At 35.4% G+C, this 27,501-nt stretch overlaps 1 protein-coding gene across 2 annotated transcripts in view; it reads right to left on the bottom strand.

Annotated features, from left to right (window-relative positions):
* KLHL1 (kelch like family member 1) overlaps positions 1-25,530 on the bottom strand; it is a gene marked incomplete at its 5' end in the record, with an annotated part of 189,134 nt that extends 163,604 nt beyond the window's left edge. For both annotated transcript variants that reach the window (XM_083854480.1, XM_083854481.1), the window contains one exon: positions 25,052-25,530. In XM_083854480.1, coding sequence (XP_083710606.1) covers positions 25,052-25,530 — 479 coding nt within the window. The remainder of the gene's footprint in view (positions 1-25,051) is intronic.
* Between the last annotated feature and the right edge of the window lie 1,971 nt (positions 25,531-27,501).

The raw sequence follows: 27,501 nt of genomic DNA, 5'->3' as shown, positions 1-27,501 counted from the left end.
CATGCATGTATGAAGTAAGAAACAAGTATTTTGTAATGTTAATTATCACCCTATTATGCTGTTTTAAAATAGAGAAATTAGTAAAATGTGTAATGTTACAAGTGGGATTAAAAAATTATCTTTTCTGTAGTACACTTGTTCACCAAGTAAACACAAGACAAATCTGTATATTTAAAATTGTTATTTCTTACTGACAAAAGTCTTTATGCCTTGAGCATAAAGGTGTCACTGTGACATTCTTTATGTTATGATATCAGTACAGCTGCCCACATTCCAGCATCTTGAAGCAATCTAAGGTGTTCTCACGTGTCTTGTCTGATCTTCAGATGGTGTCACATAAAGAATGGTCTCCTCCAGATCCAGTACAGTACCTGTCAACCCCATGGAACACATCTCAGACATGTTAAAGCACGTCAAATGGCATTAGATATCTGTGCATTAGATATCTGTGCAGAGGAACTGAACTTAGCTGTTGGTGGAGCTTAGAGCAGTATTCATCTGAACATTTACAGACATTTCCTTTAGCAAGGATATTATGAGGCCTCTGAATGTATTATTTGGGTTTTCTTTTAATGATGTGTGCTTGACCACATTCAAATGTCTACATCACAGAAACTGAGAAAAGTAAAATGACTGGCTTTTCCAATTCTGTTTGGTTCAGTGGTCAGAAGTTGCAAGTAAAATTTTACTGGTCCTGAAAAGTAGATAAAAATATTGAAAATTACATTAAAAAGGAACTGGAACAGGTACTGTTTTGACCATTATATGCAAAAAAAAAAAAAAAAAAAATCTTGAGTTTAATAGTTATATTGCTACTGCTGACTCTTAATAATGTATTTAATGAAATCAGCAAAATCCAACAGCATTTAAGTGGATGAGTACATGCATCCAGCTATGCAACAGGAATTATAAATAATGGCATATAAGCTCTGAGCTTTGGATTTATGAAAAGTCTATGAAAAGGAACTCCTCATTTCATTAACCATGGACACTGTGTAGGGCTCAAAGAGTAGGGTAGTCAATGGATAAATATTCTCCTAACAGCTCACATTTCATGATTGTTCTTTAAGACATTCTGTTGAAGCCAAGAGGGTCCCAACAAAGCTGCTAAGTGGGAGTATCACAACTGTTATCCTCAGCAGTTATTTGTATATAGCTGATAGACGGTGCCACACAAGCCATCAGCTGTCTCATATAACAAGCACATGACAATATTATGATTATGATTGCATCACTTCATGGGAGTGATAAACAAATGAGTATTTCTAAAGTACATTCTCCAGATCAGAATCTCAAAGTGCATTTTCTTGCTCTAAAAAATCACATGAAATAAAAGAATAGTGATTAAAAAAATAAGTATTTTATTCTGTTGAATGAAATATTAGCAGTGCTATTTCAAAAGTCTCTTAGTAGAGATGTTTGAAGAGACTTAGATGGATCAATGCCTGACTGACATGTTGACATTTAGCTGCCTAAGTACAACTGTGTGCAATTCTAGCTTAATGCTTAAGGATAACAAGCTTAGCTACAAATTTTATTCTAAGGGGGTATCTGCGATACTTGTTGATTGACAGATTGATCAACAATCCTGAAGGCAAATACAACAGTAAAAGGGAACAGAGAGTTCACTTGCTTCAATCCATGCATAGAAAATTTTAAGACATTAATGGACAGCTCTAATTCAAGGATTTCCAATATGTGGCCGTTTAGATTTACTTTAGATTAATTAACTCAGTAACATTTAAGTGTCTACAGGCCTGCTGTTCAGCTTAGAAATACTTTGCCATCCATTTTTAAACAAGAAATAACCACTGTAACATTTCAGTACATCTTTAAAGAGGGCCTTTTTAGAATGTTGTTCCTTGGGATGCTTTATGTATGCTCATGCCTGAGGACATAAATTTGCTTTTATATTTTTATTCCTGTTTACGTTAGGCACGCTGACTCTGTTTATCCTGATATTATACTAAGCAAAAGCATCTTAATGGATGACAATTTTGCAGTATTGAACATATATGCATGCAGAACACTCTCAATTAAATGTGGCTGACACACAAACGTGTTCAGTTTAATTAGTAGAAAAAATACTTGATTGTTTCTGAGTTTCTAAAACCTCATACATTTTTCAAAAAGGTATTTGAAATTGCAACAATCAGTGACAGTAACAGTCTCATTAAAGGGCAGGAGATTTATGGTCTTAAATTAGAATGTAAAAATCTATACCTATTTGGATTTTTGTCCATAATAAAAACAAAGCTGTTTCTAAATGTCATTTCATCTCCCTGATATCGAACTCTACTTGCACCTTTCTTTAATGTTCATGTCACAGGCTCATGTGAAGGCAGAACAAAGGAAAGACAGCAAGAGAAGACTACAAGAAATTTAATACCACAGCAAATCTAATTTTTTGAATAATCTTGGACTCATGGAAATACACAACTATGTTTCCTTCAAGCAGGATTCCACATTTCATGGCTTAATACTGACCAACACTGGCCAAATACTGAGAGCAACTGCTTAGAGTGAATACATTAGGAGGTGTCTGCTGGGAGCAATTTCTCAGTCTACCCTCCACAAAAAGAGACTGATTCTGTACCTTTTACAGCACTACCATATGTTCCCTTGTTTTTCTCTTGCCTGCCTTTGAAGGAGTCACAAAGCTGAAGGTGCTAATGAGGAAAGGAAAGGCTCTGCTTATCACCTGAGTTAGCTGCTGTAATGGACCGAAAATGTGCTAGATAACCTGGAAATACTTTTCTTTTTTTCTAGAAGAATTATGGTAAGTTCTTGTATTCCTCACTTTTATGCCTCAACTAGATGCCTAAAGCCAGTCATGTGCTTAGGCAAGGCTAAGGGCCTTTATGGGCTCTTTCGTGAACACGGTGGGGAGATATGTAGGAGAGAAACATCTTTTGCTCTCACTTCCCTCTTTAGCACTGTAAAGACAATCGACAATGCTTTTGGTCCTCCAACACACACACATTTTACCTTACTGATTGACAACACTGATAACTTTTAACAGCTGGCAGCACTTTACAGAATAAGAACTACAACTTGTATCTTTATAAGGCCTTTCTGGTGAATCCTTATTCTGATTTTGTTTACAGAGCATTCTGAACATTAGTAAAACAGCTAGTTAAAAGAAGTTAAACTCAATTATTTTTCCCTTTTCAACTCCACTGTTGTGTAAAGGAGGAGGACTGGCTCCTTCAATTCTGCTGGGTTCAGTAGTCAGAAGTTGAAAATAAAATTTTCAAGCATGAAAACATTACTGCTGTTTTGTAAGAATCTTATTTAGAAGGAATTCACAGGTGTTAGTTTTTCATTCCTTTTTCCTAGGAGAGACTTCTTGATGTCCCTCTGGTCTGATCAATGTGATTTTCCCTACATATTGAAGAGTAACTGAAATGAAGACACTCTTATTGTAAGATCTCATTAAGGAAAGCAAATACATTCTTATTTAAATTTTACCAGTTCATATAGAATAAATAATATAATTAAAAGCAATTTTAAAATTTGAACTATTGTATAGGTAACATAATGTTTCTTAGATTGACATCAAGATGGTACTTTTAATAGCATTGCAGGGCTGGCATAAATTCATAGAATATTATCTTTCTGAGAGTCATACCAAAACAATTGGCATGTTCTTTCCAAATATTTTGATTTATTATTTAATTTAAAGCACAATTACTTAAAAAGTCATAAATTCTTAATGATACAAATATTTTAAAGTATTTTCATATATTCAGTAAAGCATATTGATGCCAAGTACTGCACAACAAAAAAAAGAAACATATTTTCTAATATTTTATGTATATATCTTATTCATAAAATTAAATTGTAACACATTGAATTTATTTTTAAATAATAACACATGCTCTATTTTGAAGTAAGTCTTTCTAGAGATGAGTTCTTAATTCAAAACTCTACAAGGCTCATGGGAATTATTGCATTGAACTTCGTAGTCTTTTTATCAATTATAGAAATAATTTACAGCATTATTGCATTGTATAGTTCTCAAAAATATTTGTTACTAAAACTGATTAATTTTTTTTTCAAATTATGTGTCATGGGATATGCTTGACCCTTCTGGTATTCTCCACAGGACTGTTTGGGGTTATTTAATCTCCTCTTCCCCAGTTTTTCAGCCCTCAATGGCAGGGGAGGAATGACTGTTCATGTGCAGAAATGAATGGTTAATGTAACAACATCCAAGCCTATCTCCTATACAGAGTTTCCACTAAGCAGAAAGGTATATTTTGATCAAATAGACAAGTATGTATGTGTGTGTATATGTATACATATATAAATTTACGTTAACGCGATTTGCCTGTGCTTCATGTTAGCTGGCTGCTGTGAGTTACTCTGAATTTTTCCTACTAGGTGCATTTAAAAGTTGAGCAGGAAATTAGGTGTGATTACATAATTCCCTAACTATGCTTTTAGTCTAGCCTTTTAAGTTTATGAAGACCTTTTTAATCCTTTAGTCAGCATAAATAATTAAAAAAAAACCAACAACCTTTAAAGAATAAAGACAATCTTTCACAGAGATATGTTCAAACTTTCCTAAAAAAGGAAATAAAATTACAATGTCGGTGACTGCATTTTACTGAAGAATTGTTTTTGAGTTTTATTCACCTAAAATTTTCATAGGAAAATTTTGGGCACAGAATTCATTAACAGTGTAATTCACCATCATATTTCAAGTTCTTGTGAGTCTGCAATTATTTATCAGTTACAGTACAGTACAAACATAGGCATTGAAAGATCAATAAACAAACCACTTGAACTGACTTCTTCAAAAGGGAGAAACTCTTTCTCATACTATTTTCCTGCATTATCAGAAGCTTCCAGAATACTCAAGAGGTAATATGGTTATATAGTAGTATTTATCAGAATTCCAGCATTAAAGCAGATTGCTTTCTGCTAAGTAACTTAGAAGTTAAATAAATAAAACCCAACCAACCAAAAGTCCCAGAACCCAGAGAGATTAGACTCCCAACCCAGTCAGTAACAGGCATGCTTATGTTCTGGGGCATGTCCTGGGCTTGGACTGCCTCCTGAACTTTGACCTTTATCTTAGGGGACAGTACACCTCCATGGACATTTATCTGGAGAATAACCAAATGCTGAGAACTTTTAAACAGCATTTAAATTACTCTGGTTTTCCTTCCTTCTGCTCTTCCTTCCCAAAGACACTTTGTTATATATGAGTAATGTAATGAGGAAGCTAATCCTTCTCCCAAATAAATGGTAAAACTTAAGTAGCTCAAATGAGCTTCACTGAGCATCAAATGATCTATGTGTGAGATGTCACATTATCTCTTTGTACTAACAAAGCCAGAAGGCTATTTGATGAGCTTTAAACACTCATTACTAAACATCTGATAACAGAAATTAAATATAATTGATTTTATAATTATGCATTTCTACAAAAAATTAATCTTTGGATTAACTTTTACTAAAAATTAAGTCTTTATCATATCTCTAATTTTGCCTTGTATACTGAGAAATGATTGAAAATTATAGAAAATAAGAGGAAATAAATTGTTCCTTCCCATTCTATTTTTTTGTTATTATGAACTTGTATTTTTTGATGCATTTTTCAAAAAGCTTGACAGAATGACAGCTCTAAAACCAAACAATGTTTTAGTTTCATATTCTTAGATGCCTGTTCCTTTTTTTTTTTTTTTTGAAGACTCTCCTGAAATGAAGATGATAGTTCTAGCAAAGAACAGGATATGGATAGCAGAAATATTGCAGTATCACACACTGAAGGAGTGAATCATATCTGGAAAGAAACTGCATAAAAATATGTATTTTTCAAGGTTTTAAAAATATAGGGGAAGTCCTATGCTTCATTCAGTTTTGTTTTGGGTTTTTTTCATGTATCTTTTCTAATGGTCTATTTACAATAGAGTTCAGTCACAGAGGGACGTGTATGTTCTCTGACCAGATGTCTTCTCTTTACTGGAAACAAAATTTGACAAGTAGTCACAAAATGAAATTGCTAAATAAAAGGATTTATGAAATAGAAAACAATAAATTGTCTGGATAATTTGCTATTCATCTGCAATTTTTTAATGAAATACACAGCAATCTCCTGTGGTTTAAGCTATTGCTTGAATCACCTTTGGTATCAGAATAATGGACAGAACCTATTACTGTGACATCAACTGTAAGAAGATGTCTAGTCATTGTCTTACCTCTATTGCAAGGAAATTAGTATAAAAATGAAATAAGAAACAGGATTCATATACACCTGAATATATAAGTTACAGTTTCAAACTGGGTTACTAGGAAGAATTCTGAGCTTACAAGTTTTAGTATGTAAAGGAATCAGCAATTATATGAATATAATATGAACAGTGTATATTTTCTTTTCAATAAAATTTTGGTTAAGTCCTCCTCTCAGCACCTTTGAAGGAAACTATCCTATTTTAAAGGAAAAATAAGATCTTTGATGAATTAATGATCAGCTAAAAGATTGGAATTGAGAATTGAAATGAATGGTCATTTTTCACACTGAAGAGATCTCCACAGAAACATCCCTGAACAATCTGTCTGAGGGGTTTGTTGTTAATTATTTACCTAAGAAAAATGAGTATATAAAATATTTTATTTAAATTACTCATTATAATCACATCTAACCTGATCATAGGGGCCTAAGAAAGATCTCATGCTTCTAAATGACTGAGTAATACATTTGAATGATAAAACTAGATTAAATTAAGTGACCACTGCCAAATCAAGGAGACTGGGGAAGACTCACCACATACAGGAAACAATAGGCTCTAAATTGGCTAAAAATTGGCTATTACCACTTAGAAGATAACTCTGGATTCACTGTGGATAATTTTATTTTCTTACTAAATGTGGTATACTATTTCATACTCTTTCCTTATGTCAATATATGCTAGCAGCTACTTAATACTAAGTCAGATGTTGGAATCTTTGATCTGGCAGTAAGTTTTTGTCTTTAACTTCTCAAAAAGGTGATACGGCAGTAATTTAATTTTAATCCTCTTTATTTTAGCATTCTCTTAATAAAGATGATTTTTTTCTTAGAATTTAAAATACAGCCATAGTTTCATTTTCAGAGATTTTCAGTATCTTTATTCTGTGGGAATAGAAAATTCATCTGTTTGTGTATGTATCTATATGTAATCTAGAATGCATAATGTAACACCAAAGTCATACTATTTAAAAGAAATATTTCTTATAATCACCTCTTGAATCAGATACCACACATTTAAGATAATGCGGCACATGCACCTTGGTGAGCATCTTATCCCTGTCAGTTACTGGTAATGCCTCTAAAGCCCACACTTTCCAGATGTAAAATGAAGAGTCAATTTTATATCATTTTATTGTATCAAACCTTCTCAAAGTCCCCATGGAAATTTGAATGTAATGAAATTAGAAACAGAACCTGATAAAAGGAAAACTAGTACAGAGAAGCTGCACAAGGTTGCAGAAGTCTGGGAAACTTTTGCCTCCACCGAAAATGCACAGTAGAGACTTTATGAATACTCCTAAAGAAGACAATTCATCATTGTCTGATTTACTTCTGGTTAAAAATTGGTAGGTTAGTTCCTGCAGAGGCTATACTCTAATTCTTCAGTACAGCACAGTACATACTGCAGCCATTACATGGACTTAATAGGAAAGACTGACTTGAGTCATTTGTCATGACCAGCAATGTTATTATGTTTGCAGTTTACAAAGTAGTATTTTCACAGGGCTGTGACAGCAATACAGCTCAATGCTGTGAAATGAGAAGAAAAAAACAGGACAAAAAAAGGGTGAGAGAAAAGAAGGAAAGATAATCTGAGAAGCTGTTTCTTTTATTCTGAATAAAACTCCCCTTCACATTAATGCTTGTCACAACTTGTGTAGTCAGTGATAAGGTGACCCATATTTGACAGTGCTGTAAACTACAGAGCAACTGGGGCATGGAAAGGAGGCAAAGAAATGACAGCTCAAAACAAAATGTCCCTCATTTCAATCCTTGAAGCTATTTCTGAGTTGAGGATAGGAAACACAAAAATATTTGATAGGCATTGATCATACCAGTTAGCAAAGAATTTATTAATATAGTACCACCACATATAGCCTTAAGCAACCTACTTGCGGCTGGAAGAACTTGGCATAAATGGACTACCCCATCCAGCTGTGGCCAAATACTCTTGATCTCAGGCATGATCTTGTAAGTGGACTTTCTTAAATTTTGTTGTCCTTCATTATTTTGGTTTCTAATTTAGAGGAACTAATGAAGCCAAGCAAAATGGTATAGTCAGTCAGAATGAAAACTCAAATGCTGCTATTTACCTCCCATAATGAAATGAGGCTTCCAGACTTCATTTTGAAATACATATCAATCATTTCCCTCTTATTTGTTTTCCTTCAAAATACTTTCTGGAGGACAAAGTTTTTGCCAATGTTTATTTCCAAATGCACTTTTCCCTGAGTGATGATATTTTTAATTGACATCCGAAACATGCGTACTAAAGTCACAAAGGCTTGCAAACATTTCATATGCTTCCCTGCTTGGTATTACTAAAGTAACATTTTCCAAAGGTTATAACTAACCTTTTGATGGAATTTTTTTCTCAAAAAAATGAAGGCTGACATTGAAGCTAGTTCTTACAATATGAAATATTCACAATTACTTCAGTGCTTTTTTTCTTTTTGTGAAAGAACCCCCTTCTAAACATTCTTATTCAGCATCTTCTACAATCTATTAAAATTTTATATGGGAGTTAAAGTTTCATAAGGCTTAAGGTTATGAAATATTAAGACAAGAGTTGAGCTTGTGATAATTTCTGTTTAAAAGACAGCAAGTGTATCTACCAGAAAGTAAAAAAATACAGATTTCATTGTATTGCTTTATGGATATGCTTTTCCAATACTCCTTTCTCATGCTATATTTATTTTTGGTCAACGCATAACAGAAAAGAAAAAAAGGAAAGGAAAATAACCATTGAGATCCAATAAAATTGTTACGAACTTTCTTTCAAAACTTTCAATTGGTTTGTCTTGGCCAATCTCAAAATTTGATCAGGAACTACTGGTCACCAGACATCAAAAGTATTTTAGTCGATAGCAGTAGGGAGCAGAACTGTCAATAGCTATGGGGCTCTCTAAGGTTGGACCTCAATCTGAGTACATTCTGTTTGAATTCAGAAATGTTCATCCAGTAGCTCTCAACAATATTTCTGTCTGAAATTGTTCTCAACAGTATCTCTGTATGAAATTCTTATATGCAGCTCTTAAATACAAAATAATTCAAATAGATGATTCAGCAGGTTGTTCAGTAATGTTAAAAAGTTGGGGATTTATAGGTGGAGGGTTTATAGGTCTATAGGTGAAAAATATGTGTGTTGGACTGAAAATAACACTTTCAAGTTACTTACAAGAGTAACTCAACTTACGAAGTTTTCATTTTGCATTTGTTTTTTCTAATTTGTAGAATATTTGTTATAATATAGTTTATATAATTTTCTTTAGCAGCACTGTGCAATTCTTGTTTTCTATCTAAGAACCTTCTGAGTTACATTTTTATCCTAATACCTTCATTTATGGAGTATTATATGTAATCTGAAGTAACTCCATCTATAAATGAAAGACAGCAGCTAAAAAATATTCTTTATTTCTACCTTTAAAGTAGTATTTATTATCTTTTAATTCATTCTTTTTATCATTTTAGGTTAAGATGATGAGGCTTGGGTGCCTTCCCAGAAATTTAGGCACATTAGAAGAGTAAAGTTCAGATTCTGCCTTGCCCTAGTCTATTCTTCATTATTCTATTCATGGACCATCTTTATGGAAACATAGAATGGGTAGTATAGAAATCTAAGCACTTCTTAAGCACAATCTAACCCATACTACTGTAGACATCTGATATACATCAGCTGAACCATGGCTTAAAGTATTTCTTTTTTTCTCCATTTACTACAGAACATAGAAAGATACACCAAAATGGGTAATCTAAGTGTAAATGGCTATGATGCATTGAGATACTCTACCTCAATAATGATCTCACTCAGGAACTGTGATCCTGCTTCCCTCTCATCACACAGAGAGAGGACTCATCTTGTGCAGTATATGCTCATCTTCTTTTTTCAGACAAGTTATACTCAAACACTGAGTACATTAAGTTGACTAGATGACTACTGAACTATGTGTCTTTCTTTTAGATGGGTAAAATTAAATTGAAGAAACTAATGTATCACTGGAGAAACAAGGCTGAAAGAGGATCATCAAAGCTTGCTGCCTGCAGTTTTAGCAAAGAAAATTTAGAAAAGTCATTAAATTGTTTTTGACCTAGTAATCCAATAAACAAAAGTAATAGCAAGAAAAGTTATAGCAGTCAGGGGAGGTTTATAAAAAATCTAGTTCCTCTGGTTTGTATGACATTTCTCTTTAATTTTCTAATTATAAAACCTAAGTAATGTTGCTTTAATCTCAGAAATTAGTTTCTAATACAATGTAGAGATTTAAAATGAAATGCCATTTGAAAAGGTCATAAAGCAGGGACAATACATAGCATGTGACAAAAGGTTTAGCAGAAGAATAATACTGCTTTTTTTGCCTCTATTATGCTTTTAACAAAAATGTTATTTCCTATATATGAGATCTCCATGGCTCATTTCCTTTTGACACTGCATCTTACTGAGTAGTTATCAGCAGTAATGGAAAATAAGACTGAAATATTATGCTGATGGTAAATTATAAACTTTGATACAAGACTAATTTAGCATATTTCTTCAAAAGGCATGGAATACTTTAAAGTCCATCCATGCACAACTTATTACTTATGTTACTTATTACTTATCCATTCTCAATCATATAGCAAGTCTATATAAACAAAGGAGACTCTAAAACCCAAAAGATTACTTAAGCAAGATAACTATTCACAGGAAAGAATTTATGTGCTCAGAAAAAGTACACAATTTAAAAACATTCATGTGGTGGCCAAATTCGCCAAAATATGATCTGTGATCTGAGAATTAATAATAAAATATATTTCTCTTCTTCTTCCATTAAATTTGAAATCATCTCTTGAGCCATTTGATGGAAATAAGTAATTTTCCATTATTCTAACAATGCAGTCAGAACCCTGACGATTTAATGAATCAGAATGCAAAAATTAGAAAATAAAAAGTCCTTATCAGCTCAATCAAACATATAATTTGAATACTTTAGTACCAGTTCTTGTCATACTTTTTAGGCTTTTTAACTATCTAATTATGATCTGTGATTTTTTTTAATGAGACTGGAATTTCTTTTTCATATGCCATATAGGAAATTTTAGTAATTCTGAAAATCTTAATTATTAATTTTAATCAATAAATGGTAGCAGTGGAATAACTCCTTCACACTATTTCTTTATAAAACAGTATTTTATCACAAAAATATTTTCATGGAAAAATTCATGTTCATCTCTCCTTTGTGTACAGAAAAGAAACATCAAATCTTTTTTGACTGACCCTTCTATTCATAGTGAATTGAATTAGAATAGAATGATCAAATTGTACACACAAGAATTATTTGTTCCTACTTTCAGCACATTTCACTTTCCATTAATTTTCAAGCAAGCCTAAATAAATTTGCTACATGGACTAATTTAATGTAATCATTTGCTACATGGACTCATCAGACATTCTTGTATGAATTAGCATGAGATAAAGGAAATCGGGATTGGAAGACAAAGGTTATGGCAAAAATACGCATAGTCTTACAAGATTTTCTGAAATACTGCACAGTAAAGACAAGGCATACAATATATTTACATGAATAGTCATTAGGAACACCTGTTTTGATAGATAATTTATCTTTAAATAAGATCAGCTTTAGATTGAGTTTTGATATTCTTAAAATTGTCTACTGTACATGACATAAAGTAGGGTTTTGGTGCATTTTTTTTGGTATTTTTAGACAAAGCTATGTTCCTGAAGAGAGAAACGTTCACAAAAGTGGAAAGGGAGTAATTACAACTACTGTTTGCTCTGATATGATGCTAGAGTTTGTTTTCTAACAGAAAGATTGCCTTTTATGGTAATGGTAAGGAATCTTAGATAAATTAAATTTCACCTGCACACAAAAGGGAACAGTAGTTTTCTGAGCTCCATCACATTCTCTCCCAATGCAGTCGGGTTTTTTTTTCAAAAGATAAAAAAGCCAATATTACTATCTGTATTTTCTCCAGGAAATCTTGGACCAAATAATGAAAAAATATTTTTTAAAAATCAATACAAATCAGTGAGGAAAGTGAGACCCATCTACTTGTTATTTCAATATGTTCAAACATACAGAGATAAAAGTTTCATTACAGTGTTGTGGCCCTGACAGCAAAGTTTGCAACAGATAGTAAAACATGACATTTGCAAAGAGAGGCAGCAATGCTTGTAGAAATCAGCATTTTTCTGGTTTGACTTACTATATCTACATATCTAATATCTATATTCTGTATATCACAGAAACATACAACTATACATATCTTGAAAGATGTAGACTCCTCAGAGTTTAACATAAATTAAAAAAAAAAAGACACACTGACATTTTTCTGCTCGATTTAGGCCATAATCATACTTTCTTGAAAACTTTTTAGCAGACAGTGCATAGACTAGAAAGAGAATCTATCAACTGCTTATAGCAGAATGCACAAACCATCTGTTGGATTGGGTTGGTTTTTTCAACTTCTGTTTTCATATGCTGACATAAAACGTCAAGCTAAGTAAAGACTCTGAAGTATATTGAGCTTTTCCAACAGTACAATAATCATGAGTGGCTCTGTCTAGACTGCACAAAAAGGCAAGAGAGGAAAAACAAGTCTCTGAAGAGAGATGTTATATGACTTCACCTTGCAAAATAACATACACCTAGACACATCTCTGTTGTAAAAGAACTTAGATTGCAGGGAAAAAAAAAAAAGGCAAAAAGGGTACTTTCTAAATTCCATTTGAGATTAATTAATCTCACAACTTTTCTAGGTTTTTCTATATTTTTTTTCACTAATCCTTTCAAAATATTCTTGTGTCATGCGCAAAGGAATTAATTCCAACAGCAGACCAAAGATTTAATAAACATCTGTATCATTTCTTAATCACCAAAATTTGGAAAGAAACCTTCCAATGAATTTCTCCTTCTGAAGTAAGCCTCTTAGATTAGAGTTCATAAGATAATTCACATTCCTTCCTTTCCTAATTACTCAATGCCTCTTTTTTGCTACATTTCCAGTCATCACTACAAAGGAAACGGGACACTTCAGACAGAAATCTCCTTGACTTGACAACCATGTTTCATTCTATGCATTACACTCTTAATGATGCGTATTCTTTTACTATGAGAGGATTAAGAGTCTTACAAATAAAATGATTTTACTTCAACTCTCAGTTTTAATAATGTTTGAAGCCTGTCATGAAAACAGCATCACCTGAAGTCAAATCAACCTGTCAGCTTTCAAGGTGGTGAGAGAGAAGGCATTAGCCATTACTTCCTGCTATCAGGAAACTATACAAAATTGCTTTTAAGTTTTTATTTTGTATCTAAGTCACTGTCTGGAAGCAATAAACTTCATTATATTTTCCACAATATTTTTAAGATAATGTAATGAGAAATATGACATAGAGTGGGATAATTGTGGGGGATAACGAAGCCTGTGCACAAAAAAGAACACACTAGATTTCATATAATTAGAGTTACAGTCTAACGAACTAAATACATAAGTTTTCATTATGGAGGTTTTTTTTAATAATTTTAATTATTTATTAATTACGTGGGTAAATATCTTTTCCCATAACATTTACTTGATGGAGATTCAGGATCTTGCCTTTAAGGACTCAGGCTCAAAATAGCTAGTTTCAGTTTATAAATTTCCACATGCAATTAAGTAATTTTTTGCTTCAGTGTTCTGTCTTAAAAAACCCAAAACCCAAAACAACAACAACGACAACGACAAAAGAAAAAAAAAAGAAAAATACACACACCGAAAACAAATAAGCCAAACAAACCCCCCACAAATAATAGTACTGGCATTCACTTTCAACTGGTGAAATTTCTCTACACATTAAGCTTTCTAAGATATGAGTCTGTGCATTATATTAAATGTCCAAATGAGGGGGACTGATTTTGGTTTTGCACAGTAATGAGATTTGGCACACCACAGTACTCCAGTGGAAGAGCAAATCAGATGAAAGTTATAAAACCTAAAGAGAGGATGTACTTAAATTCTAACAGATATATTCAATGACTGTTGTAAAAACAGAATGATAAAAACTTTTATGTCCCCATACAAATTTTTTTATGCTTTGTCAGCATCTGCAGGCCATCTTTTCATAGAAAGTACTGGCAGTCTGTGAGAAATTACTGAATGTGCATCTTTCTTCAAGGCAAAAAGACTGTCGTGTCTAAACACGTCATGACTGACAGAAGTTTGTCTAGTTTATTATCATCTTACAATCCCAGATATTAAAAGAGTTCACACCACTACTAGGAAATCCGTTTGGCATTTAAAAAATACAATAACATTTCCTTCCTGTGATAATCTTTTCTTGGTACAACATGTTTCCTAAAATGATAGTAACTCTTTTTTTTTTACCTGGAATTTCTTCAAACGATTCATGCATTTCTTGACTGTGCTGAACAATACAGTGGAGCTGAGGTTCTAACCAAACAGATCAGAGAATAGGAATTATTTTTTCACAGGCTATGTGTCTGTTCATCTACTTCTGTGATTAAATTTTAGCAGCAGTATGGAATACTTGATTCATATTTTACTTGCTTTGTACTAAGTGCAACATTTCTGCAGAATGCCATCTAGACGTTTGATCCTATTTCACATCTCTGCTGATTATTGTTGTGACAGGATAGCAAGTTGCACTATTCCATATTCATTTTTTCAGAGGTCTTTTACTTTCTTCAAGATTATTGTGCATTTTAATTCTCTCCTATAACATGTGGGTGAATCATTTAAGACTCTTTTCATTTTTTTTTAAGAAGCATATGCTTTACTTCATTATTTAGTCCTTATTGACTAAAATGAAAGTACTGGGTGCAAAATAAACATATGAAGAATTCCTACTGATGCAACTCCTGATCCTAATTTTGCATGTTAAGGCTTTCCTCTTCAATCCCTTTTATAGCAGTTTTCATAAATTCTATTTACATCTCCGATGAACAGCATACAGAAACATTCATTTTCATCTACATTTCTATCCTCTCAAAAACTATTACTTTTCAAACAAAGGTCATTAATCTTCTAAATTAAAATACCTGAGTCAAGATACGCAAAAACTTAATTCAGGAGAACTAATTATCATCAAATATGTTGGTGAAGGCATTGTTGATTAACAAACAATTATTAATTGAAGCATCTTCTATTAAAAAAACAACTTTTGAGATAGGACAGTAGTTTGAAGTCCTTATGTCTATCAATAGAAGAGTAGAAATAATTTATAAAACTGTTCCCACTAACTGAAAATATTGAGTAGTTTATTCTATATTGTTTATTTTCTCTCTTCCTTTCTCCTCTCTCCTTCCCTATTTTTGATCTCTCATTTACTTTGGAGTTGCTCTTACTATTGCTACTTTGAAGGGTTGCTTTTGTTCTGAGTTTCAGATAATTGATATAAAAAGTGGTTATCTTTGTGCATAAGTTAATAGTAAAAATTATGATGAAACAACTGACAGAAGAGAACTCAATAAATAAAGAGATCATAAATAGAGCCACCAGACAATACACACAGAAGGTTTGCATTTAACATGATTATTAGCATTAAAAAACTCTGTAATAAAAATAATTTTATAAATTTAATCTTTTGGACATTCATAAACTACTATCATTTGCACGAATAAAAATATAGCCATGCATGTGGAAATTAGAAGTGGATGGAGGTACACTTACATTACAGATTCCAATTTATAACTAGAGAAATAACAAGGAATATGAGAAAAAAGCAGTGAACCAGATTGGCCTGAAGGGTTGGACTGGTGATGTACCTGACTGGTCTAGAACATGAAAAGAAGTTACATCTCTGTAGGCAATCAGAATTCCATCTAAGAAGTGAGGGTTGAGTATCTGAAGTGCCATATATTCCTGCAAATACAGATGCAGGAATATCATGTTTTCTCTCTTCTTACTGAAGATAAAACAACCTTTGTGCTATGAAAGAACCTATTCCCATCTAGAATACAAAAAAATCTGAGAAACTATAGTTTCAACAAAATCCTACAGCACAACAGAACTACTCATGAGGTATGCATCATGTACTTTTCTTTCCTCACATATTTCAACACTCTGTTTTTAGGTATAGATCACTTACACCATTGAAGAATCTCTAGAAAGAATTAGGAGGCCAAATAAGATTCAGTCCTAAGACTGTATTCGGCAAAGATGCTGCGTGTGATTATACCCATTCAGATTCAAGGATCTTTCTTTCATGTTTTTTTTATTTGATCTGGTTTTGCTTTCCTTCATGCACAAAGCAAATCTACATAGCAGCAAAAAGATACCAAGGTCAAAACAATGCTGCTTTTTCCATATGGTTAGATTGAGAAGGATGAAAACAGATGACAGGAAAATACAAATGTTACAAAAGGTTGAATATTTTAATGTTGATGAAACATAGTCAAAGACAAAACTTGAGTGATACAATTAAAAAAAGAATGAACTGCAGATGATGTGTTCTGTGAATTATACCCAGCTACTTATTAGAGTAAAATCATTGCCTTGTTAAACTCAGAAAATCAATCTCTTGTGATAAAGATTGTTGATTTAGATTCAATAAATAATTTTTAAGTTTTGAAAAGACATTTCCACCTCTCAAGTAAATTCTGAGATAATGGCAAACACTAAAATATAAAACCTCTTATTTTCAATTTTACATAATCTTATATGTTTTATTTCTAACATTTCATTTTAATATAATAAATTGAAGTCTAAACTTTGGAATACACATCACATCGAACCAAGTCTTAATTCTCTCTGTGTATTTCTGTTGGCTCATTTCTGAGCATTAAATACTCATCATCTATTTTATATTTTATCTAATTAATTGAAGTCAATATTTTTCATGGGTCAAGTAGAACAGATCAAATTTCACATGAAGTAGTGAACATGGAAATCAAGAGATAAGATGTGCCTGAGTAAATGAAGGAGTGGATTCAAGATCCTAATTGGTAGGAAAGGTCTGTGTGACAGCCAAAACATGGCAGGGAGATACACAGTAAAGAACTGAAAAATAAAGAAATAGGAGGTTTGATTACAAATGTAGTAATAAGGCTACAAATGTGGTAATTATAAATTGGAAAATCAGGCTATTCATGACAATCAGTTCTGACGCCTTGAATTTATATCACTATGGCTATAGAACTGTAACACTGGTCTAACTAACAGTAATCCTCAGCACAGCCAGCACAAATATTCAAGACTTCAGTTAGAAATAGAAGACATGGAAAGAACAATGTGACAAAAACTTGAAGTATGTATCAAAACTTCCAGGTAAGTTTTAACAAGAATTTTGGAGAAACTTTCTTTTATTTTGCAGAAAAATGTTTTCACTTAAAAGACTATTTTTAAAGTGTAAGTGATGATAATGTTTTAACCTGATATTATAGTTAAAATTAACACTTTTGAAAATTTTGAATTAAAATATTTAAATACTAATGGAAAAACATCTAAACAAAATTATAAGCTTTACTAAAACTCTTACCAAAAAACATAACATTTAAGTATTTTGGATCTGTGTTTGACTTAAATTATTGATAAATTATGACTCTTTGAAATAAAAATCAGAAATTTTAGATACTGTTAAAATTAAATTTTTGGTAAATTTAACATTTGGGGATTTGGGGTTTGGGGTTTTTTCTTCATTATTACTATGTATGATTACACAGTTACCTATCTTTCTGATGAAGTTGCAGCAGTTCTGAACGCTTTACAGAACTTTTTCCTTTCTGGAACTTTTAATAATGTTATTTCCCTAGTGTAAGTAGTTTACTTTAGGTCATCAATTCTGTATTCTAAAAAATCGTTCTAAAAACACCAGGAAATTTGTATGCTAGGAAATTCTGCCAAAACATGACAGCATAACATTTAAGGAGAAGTTGTCACTTGAAAAATGCAAGATATGAAACGAAAGAGCAAACTCTTAAACTCTTTCCAACAGGGTTTAAAAAAAAGTGTCACAAAGATGAGAAGTAGCTGCTAAAAAGCAATGATCATGTGTTAAGAGTATGCTTATCTATATGTATCAGCAGCATTCTTATGAATTTAAGAGATTCCAACAATATGCTCTAAATTTTTCCATGTACAATATGGAAGTGAACTTCACTGCTCATGAAAACATTATAGAGGAATCAACTCTAACTTATTTATTAAAAAGATATGTATATGCACTTTTAATATATATAAATCTTATTATGTTTACATTAAGAGAGAAATGCAGATGATAAGTATTTATACATGCATATATAGACTTATATAGGCCTCTACTATTATTATTTTGAAAATGGCTTTATTGAGGAAAAAAATTATATTCAAGGCAACGGTATTTCTGCAGACTTATATATAAAGATTCACCATCAATTGAATTTTCAAGATGGCTCTTCTCTTTTCGTGCTTTCACTTAGACTATGAAAAGTTTGAAAAAGCATTTCCCTTTTTTAATGTTCTTTGATGTTACCCTTAAGAGGTCTATGTTTCTCGAGGTATTTTACTGATTCAGTCACTCCCTGTGCAACTGATATTTTCACTGCCAAATCTTTTCTTAATGCTGTATTTTTAAAAAATATTCCTGTAAAACAGTGCAAGTTAGTTCAGAGGAAAAAAGAATGGTTGGTTTTGTCAATGTTGAAAGTATATGGTTAAAAACAACCAAAAAACTGCTCCTTTGCTTCCTAGTCTGTTCAATGGGCTCATGTTTTCTACCAGCATCCACACTTTCATTGAGATGAGTGATATGCTTTTTACTAACATTGTGAAAATATAATAGATTCAATTAATTCGATCCTTTTATTCTATCTTTTTAAACAGTTTGAATTTGCAATGTAGACTTCAAATGATGTTCTTTTTATCAAATTAAATTGAACATGAAACATTTAAATTGAACATTTGAACCTGAACTAGCCACTTTAGACTACTGTTACATGCAGTGAAGAGAAATAGGGACATCTGAAAGATAATTCACCTTATTCAAAAATGTGTATCTAAGATAAAGATTAGAGAAGATAAATCCCCATCATGGACTGAATGAGTTACTCAAACTAAAGTGTCTTGCTGACCCATTAAACACAGAAAATAGTACCATCAACTTGGCAGCCAGTGATGAAACAAATCAGAGAACAAAGTAAAATGGGGAGCTGAGGTGAAAACATAGGAAGGGGAATTCTATTAGAATTTTATTAAAAATTACAAAGGAGATAAGGGAAGGTTTAAATGATACTGAAATTCAAAGAATACAAAATAGTTAGGGAGAAACAGGAGAATATGAGATGTCCAGAAAGCTGTCAAATAACTAGAGGAAATTTGACTTTATTTTTGGAAGTATCTAGGACAAGATACAGGCAAGACTGGACAGAAAGTAACTTGGTAAGTAAATCAATGAAGCAGATGGTAAGAGGAGTTGGTAAAACCAAGTAATGATTTCTGGGTAAGAAACCTAGGATTTGAAGAAGGAACCTGGGAATCCTTTAAGACGGTAGAAAGAAGGAACAAAACAAAACAAAACAAAACAAAACAAAAAAAAAAAAAAAAAAAAAAAAAAAAAAAGCATGTAACAAAAGACAGTAAGTTTGGAAGTTTGGGAGCACCAAGAAGAAAGTTATATGAATATATGAATCTTTGCTTGTCACTAGCATCTCAAATGAAGCCGAAAACTCTAAAGATTCTTCAGCTATTGAATTCCTCAATCCTTCTGCAGAGAAAGTACACAATCACCATTGTAAATACCCACATAAAAATTAAGACCTTTCTTTTTATGTCAGTTATTCTAGCAGCCCAAGTGCCAATGGGATACTCACTGAATCCTCAAGTTTCAGTTCTGCATTCAAGTGAACAAAAGAAATGAAAGCATATGAAGTGACTTGTGTGTTCTTCTGCTTCTTTTGTTAAAAACCAAACCAAACAGCCAAGCTTTAGAAATGCTATTCTACAAGTACCAAAGCCAGTTTTTAAAGTTAGGAAATTCTAGACCTAGGTTATCCTTGTAACTTATCAAATTCCATACACGTATATATATACAGTCTTCAGCTACATGATCTTGGACTATTTTTATCACTTGATTCTTCTGCATCCCATGCACAGAGCATAGATCCTCTGAGAATGAATAAGAGCTTTGGAGGAGAAAGGTCTGTGGCCTGTGTTGTGCAGGAAACCTGACTCTTTTGTTGTGAAAGTTAAAAGTAAGATATATAAAAGCATACAAGTTATATAACCACTTTTAGAAGTTTCATAATCAAGTTGAAAAACTGGCTCATGACAAAAAAAAAAAAAGGATTATTCTCTTCTACTTCCGTAACGCAGAAATGCAGGATTGTGTGATCTATATTTCACCCCAAGCATTAATTTATCTTCTTAACAAAGCAGTCCATATGACATAGTATAAAAACATTAGCAGGTGTTAATTTGACTTGTTTAGTATCTAATTAGGATCTGGTTATCATAGCAAAAGCTATGGTTCAAATGTGGATACCACCTCAGAAAGGCCACAGCCATGATCAGTTGTGAAAATACTTGAAGTTGTGAGAGCTCACAGGGTAGACTGAGACACAGGAAGGTAGCTTGATTCTCCTCTGTTAGTAAGCTCAAAGTACCAAGATGAAAGCTGTAAACAGGAAACTCCATTTACTTAGAAACCAGAGACCAGAAACCTCTCATGAGTACACAAAGTAGTCAAGTAGCAAATTTTTATAACAATTTTATCTGCATTTTCTAAAATGGTCAAAATATGTTCTCATTAAATTAGAAAGCTGAATTGAGAATGTTGCTCTTCCTGACAGGTTTCAAATTCATAACTTTTACAGCAGCATGCCAACCACAAAGTTGTAGGTTGCTAGGAGAAAAGGAAGACTTGGAAGTGGGAGAGACTAATGGGTAAAAGCATCAAAATGCAGGATTTGTGGGCTCAGAACAGAAAAATACAAAAAAAATGCTTATACAAAAGCTTTGATCATATAGTTTAACCATGCACATTTTTATGTTCCTGATTCTACACTGATCATAATTATTTAATTTAAATAAATAGTTTTGACCACAGAGACTTGCAAACTAAATTTCTCAGTTAATGTTTGAATTAGAAAATCATTCTCTCAGTCATTAACCTTTTGGATTTCCATTAATACTGAATTTTTTTACTTCCCATTGACAAACTTGACAGAAACACAGTAAAATGCCTTCCTCATTACTTTTCTAGTGACTCAATATTTGAGCATGAAACTCTGTTGTGTGAAGAAGGCACAGTACTCAGTCCTTTTGCTTCCTGCTTAACAGTACACTATCAGACAGTATCTAATGGTGGGAGGACTTGCCATCTTCTTTCAGAAGCTGTAATTTCAAATTCTTGTACATTTTATGAAAGACAGCGCTTGCTTTACATGGGTTAGGCATATCTGGCATATTCTTCTTGGAACTGTCTCTTAAACAAAATGTTAATTGAATCCTGTGTTCTCCACTCCTCTTGCACACAACCAGAGGAATCTGGGACTGGATTGCAGATGGGCTCATCATCTATGGGTGCAACTGAGAACAGAGAAAGTAGTGGGAGAAAACTGCTATATGCTCTGAAACCAATCAATTCAATGTTTGGTTTTTTTTCTTTTTCTCTCTTTCTGGCTTACCCCTGCACTGTAAAATAGGGCTGTTGTAAAAATAAACCTGTTACTAGTTTGTGAGGCATGTACTGAGTGTAGTTGTGAACAGTGCCAAGGGCTCATGAGGAATTACATCTCCATAGGATTTGAACAGTGTAAGGCGAGCAAAACATGCTACCACCCCCTCAGGAAGGAGGAATTAAAACACTAACTCTTTGCCTTTTGAGTGAATCTCATTCATGTTGGGGGTTGATTAACATGTCACCTGAAAAGAGCCATCATGATCATGTAAAATCTCCATTATAAACTTGGGGGCTCTGATGGATCTTTGCAGTGGTATTTTCCAAGCATTTTGTGGGTGATTTGTAAATCTTAATTATAAATTCGTGTTATAGATTTTTTTTTCTTAACAGTTTTGTCTTAGGAAATGAAGATCAAAAAAAAAAAAAAAAATCTTTAAATATCCACTGCATCTATTGACAATTTTGTCATGCCAGCTCTAAACCAATTTGGTATGATATTTCCAAGCAATTTCAAGCAATCAGACCATGTTCTAACACTAATTGTTACCTGTAAAGCTTTTTTTCTTTTTACAGATACAATATGGAGAAAAGAACAATAGCTAAGTACTTTATAACACTCCCTACCTAACCCTTCTGTCTTCTTAATGCCAGTAAGACTATCCACATAACCTTATTTATGCATAGATGTACTGTACAATTGACATGACAGGATGTTCTTCAGAAACATGCAAAAAACCCAAATCAGTAAAGTAGAATGTATTTATTATTATACAATCATAATCTCTCATTAAATAAATCCCACAATATCTAACAGAACATTACAATTAAAACAAGAATTCAAGATCCTCTAGCTTAGTGTTTAGCTTAGATGTAGAAACAGCAACTAAAACTCCACTGAAAAACAAACCTAGACGAGCTGAAAAAGGATACAAAATTCAAAATTCATGTACCAAGCTGAGGAGATCAACTGGGAAAGACAAATAATAAAAATAAACTAATAAATAAACAAAACTCCCAAACAAGAATCCAACCAAAACTCTTATGGAGATACAAGGATACCAAGTAGACACTAAAAAAAAAAAAAAAAAAAAAAAAAAAAAAAAAAAAAGGAGTTTTCACTTGTACATTTATGTCAACAGCAGAAAAAAACATTTATAAAAAGAGTTTTGTCTACAGAATGAGTGAGACGTAACTTCCCAGGGCTTTAGAAGATTGTTGGACCATAGAACTTATAAGCACAGAACTGTCATTTCTGGAGCACTAGACCACCTCTTGACATAACATACAAAGTTCATAGAGGTAGATGAAAAGTTCTTTGATGAGATACAGAAAGTCAAGCCTTAGACTCTAAAACTACCTTAAACATTTTTGTACCTTAAAAAGTGGCATTTTCATTCATAATAAAATCACATCTCCTGACATAGTTATTTTAAATCTGAACAAATCTGAGTATATTTCTTCATGAGCTACTGATGACTAGATGTGTTGTTTCAGTAGCAATGAATGAAGAACATGGAATAAATGGATTATGAAAATCAAGAGCAGTAAGAGATAGATAATCAGATACATAATGTCACACACATTCTATCAAGTGGACTCTTCTGTACAAATCAAGTGGTGCCATTAAAACACAGGAAGTTTCTGTTAGTCTGCAGATCTCTACAGAATCTCAGATCGGTGACACACCTAAATGAAAAGTCTATAGAATGAAACTATATTTGTAATAGTTTTTAACCTCTCCCATTCCCTCTTCAAAAACCTTGAAGATACAGTTTTAAGGTTGTGTTTTACCTTTCAAGTGTATCTGATAACAATTTGAATTGAATCCTAAGACAAGCACCTTCTTGTTGCTCAGAATAACTTCCAAGGTTTATAAAAACTTCAGTATTGGTTTTGCTTTAAAAATATACCCTAAGTCACTTAGCAGTTATTCCATGTGTTTAAATTATGTAGCTCCTTTGAAATTAACCATCCTAACCAAAAAAAAAAAACAATGAGAGATTCAAGGAGAAAATATATGCTTTAGGGCTCTCTTAAAAGGTGTAACATACTCAAAGTTACACACATATATATTTATCTACAGCTGTACTAATCCAAACATACGCACAGTGCTGTCCTTTAATGTAATAAAATATTTAATAGTATACATTTTACTTTCAATATATACATAAAAAATTCTTTCATTTCTTTTCATGTTTAGAAATAGTACATTTCTCTCCATAGGAAGGAAAAAAAAAAAACCACAAGCAAAATGAAAATGAAGTAATCTTAACCATGGGAGGCAGGAGCAAGCAGAGTTAAAGCAATGAATCATTTTACCCTTAGGACTATCCGTATCAAAGTTTTTTTGAAAGCGCTCTGTTAGCTACGTTTGCTTCTTCAAATTATTTTAATTTCTGTTTCAGCTGGGGGTGAGGAGGGCAAGGAATGGGAAGGAAACTCAATTGAACATTAACGCATTTGTATCAAACACAAGAATCTGGACATGTCTTGTTCTTACATCCTCTAAGGTTGATAACTATTGATAGTTATCAACTCTGTTGATAACTATTAAATTTTTTGTGTTATTTTTCTCTGAGGTAGGCTGTAACACCGAGTTTCAAGAAAGCGGACGCTTTCACTTTCGAGCTTTCACCTGTCATTCCAGTACCCAGAACATCACCACCACCTCCCGCCAGCGTTGTAATAAACTTCTGCCAAAGTTGGGGAGCGCCGATCCCCAGCACGGAGCGCCGGCTTTGGGAGGCACCTTCCTCGGGCAGGGCAGCCCAGGAGCGGGGCAGAGGAGGGGACAGGGACAGGACAGGGGCAGGGACAGGGGCAGGGACAGGACAGGGGCAGGGACAGGGACAGGGCAGGGGCAGGGCAGGGGCAGCCCAGGAGCGGGGCACAGGTGGGGACAGGGACAGGACAGGGGCAGGACAGGGACAGGGACAGGACAGGGACAGGGACAGGGACAGGGACAGGGACAGGACAGGACAGGACAGGGGCAGGCCAAGAACAGGGCAAAGGCCAGGAGCAGGCCAAGGGCAGCATCTCTGCCTCGGGCACCTCGGCAATGAGGGGCCGGTTCCTCCCGGGACTCTCGGGAGCCCTTCCCTCCTCCTCCAACCCCTGCCAGTTGAAATGCAGGAACCGTCCCGTCCCCAGCCCTCGCCCTCCCGGCACACTGCCCGCAGAGCCCGCGGTGCCCGGCCGGGCCGCGCTGCCCTCACCTGTGCCCGTCACCTGTTGCCCGGCCGCCTCCATCGCCGCGGCCCCCCGGAGCCTCCTCCCGCTCCGGCGGCGCCGGGGGCTTCTCGGGCTCCCGGGCCACCTCCATCCCGCCGGGCGCCTCCTCCTCCTCCTCCTCCAGGGACTCCACGTAGAAGACGGTGCGGGGCGGCGGCGGCCCCGGGCCGTGCCCCGCGGTGGGGCGGCCGGCGGCGGGCAGCGGCGTCCCGTGGGGCGGGCCGGCCGCGGGGGCCGCCGCCGAGGAGGCGGAGGAGGCGGATTTCTTCCAGAAGACGCCGTTGCCTCTCTCCTGGCTCTTGAGCAGGCGGCTCTGGCTCGGTCCCCAGTGCTCGAAGCTGCTGTCGGGCGGCAGGCAGCCTCCCCCCGCCGGGCCGCCCGCCGGAGAGGGGTGGCTGAACAGTTTCCAGCGGAGGCGCAGGATGTGCTTCACGTCGAAGTCTTTCCTGCCGGAGCCGGACATGGTGCCGCGCCGGGCGGGCAGGGCCGGGCAGGGCCGGGCAGCTCCGGCAGAGGCTCCTCGGGCAGGGCCGGGCTCGGAGGGCTCGGAGCGGCGGGCGCCGGGCGGAGAGAGAGAGATGCGCGCACACACCAGTGCGGGGAGAGAGCGAGAGAGGGAGGAGGGCTGGAGCGATGCACAGAGCCGAGAGGAAGCAGAGACACCCAGCAGGAAAGGGAGGAAGAGGGAGAGATGCCCAGAGCTGGCGAGAACTGCACGGCGATCAGTGGAAAGGGGAGGAGAGAGAGGCAGAAATGAGAGACATCTCTCAGGGGGGACGGACACTTGCGGGGAAGGAAGGATGCGCTGATCCGCTCGGCGGGAGCGAGCTGCAGCCCCCAGGAGCGACAGCAGCCACAGCGGGGGCGGGCGGCACCTCCTCAGTCTCCCTCAGTCTCCCAGAGCTCCGTGACCGAGCGCAGACAGAGGGGAAAAGTCACCTGGAAGCCTCTCTCCACCTCCCGCCTTCCCATCCCGTTTCTCTGGGGAGTCCCATGCCCGCCGTATTCTGGGATGGCAAAGCCCGAGAGCTGGCACAGAAGGAAATCGGGGCTCCTTTATATGCACTGTACGTAGGAGGGGAAAAGGAAAAAAAAAAAATCCCGCCCGTAAGGCTGTCAAGGTCCTGGGTATACAATTTTCTGTCTATCTGGGCGCCGCTCAGCCAGCCGCCCCTCCCCTGCATGTGACGCAGATGTGCTCGGGGCCGGCGGGGTGAGAGACGGGGAAAGATGCTCCGGGCTCGGTCGTGCAGGTGAGTCGGGAGGTCATCACTACCTGCCCATCACTGCCTCCTCATCCCTCCAGTGCGGGTCTCCTCACCTGGGCATTTGGGTTCTGAGACAGCTGGATATTATAAAAGTACAACAAAAAATGTATCAGCAGCAGTAAACACAAAAACGTGAATGATTGGAGTACAGAGTTAATAGAGTGCATGCAGACTGGATGGGGTTACAGGTTAACGATGTGTTCTGCAGGCTCCATTCATTAGCCTGTTGGCTCGGTGTTGCCGCGCCAGTAGAAAACATTGGCTGGAGGGACGGTGTGTCAAACAGAAATAGCACAACACATCTGCTTCTTACCTTTCATACCTGCTCTTAATGCAGCCTGACAGTGCTAAACCCAAGGGAGGTTCCTTTCACAATGTAAGAAATCTGCTTAGGAACATCTGCCCACTTGGGAGGGGTGTCACAGAGTGCACTGCATCGGGGACGTAATTACAGAATTAAAAGCTTTATTGTGAAATGCAGGAGAAGGATATGGCAGTAAAATTGCATATCGTCACCTGCTGGCTCATAAACCCCACGCATGAAAAGTTGGTGGGAATAAGATGATACACAGAATACCTGCAATTCTCCTGTACCTTACTAAGTAATGTTTTAGAAAAAGATTTATCCATAGGAAAGTGATGAAATACGTTGCATTTTCAACCAGAAATGTTTACATTGGCCAGCTTTACCCATGCACTCATGAGCTCTCAAAAGTTTGTTATTTGAAATCAGTGAAATCAAGAAATAAGGTTGACGGAATTATTTCCCTTGAGCTGGAATGTTTTAACTCCTCATTCATAAAGTATTATAGCTTGAAAATTCCTCCAGGGAAGCACAAAAATCAAACACAAATTAAAAATTTTATTACTGTTATATTTACTTCATGACAAGTACATTACTGTTTTGTTTTGTTCATCAGTGAAGTAGTGCTTCTGGATACAAAACAATATTAGGGTTTGTGTTTAACACTGATAAAGTCTTGGATTTAACAGTAAAAGAATTCAGGGCACCAAGTCCTGCTTTCAAAGGAAGAAAAATTGCCACTGTGCATTTTAAATATTGATTTATGCCACAGCAGCGGGACTGAAAACTCTGTGGTGCTTCAGCTTTTTTCTCAGTATTCAGTGATAAAAAAGAGACAAAAGCCATCCTAGACCAAACAGAA

This window comes from Zosterops lateralis (assembly GCF_965231275.1).
Source record: "Zosterops lateralis genome assembly, chromosome: 2".
NCBI classification, from domain to species: Eukaryota; Metazoa; Chordata; class Aves; order Passeriformes; family Zosteropidae; genus Zosterops; species Zosterops lateralis.
The sequence above is the reverse complement of the archived record's forward strand: the minus strand, read 5'-3'. Positions and strand labels throughout refer to the sequence as shown.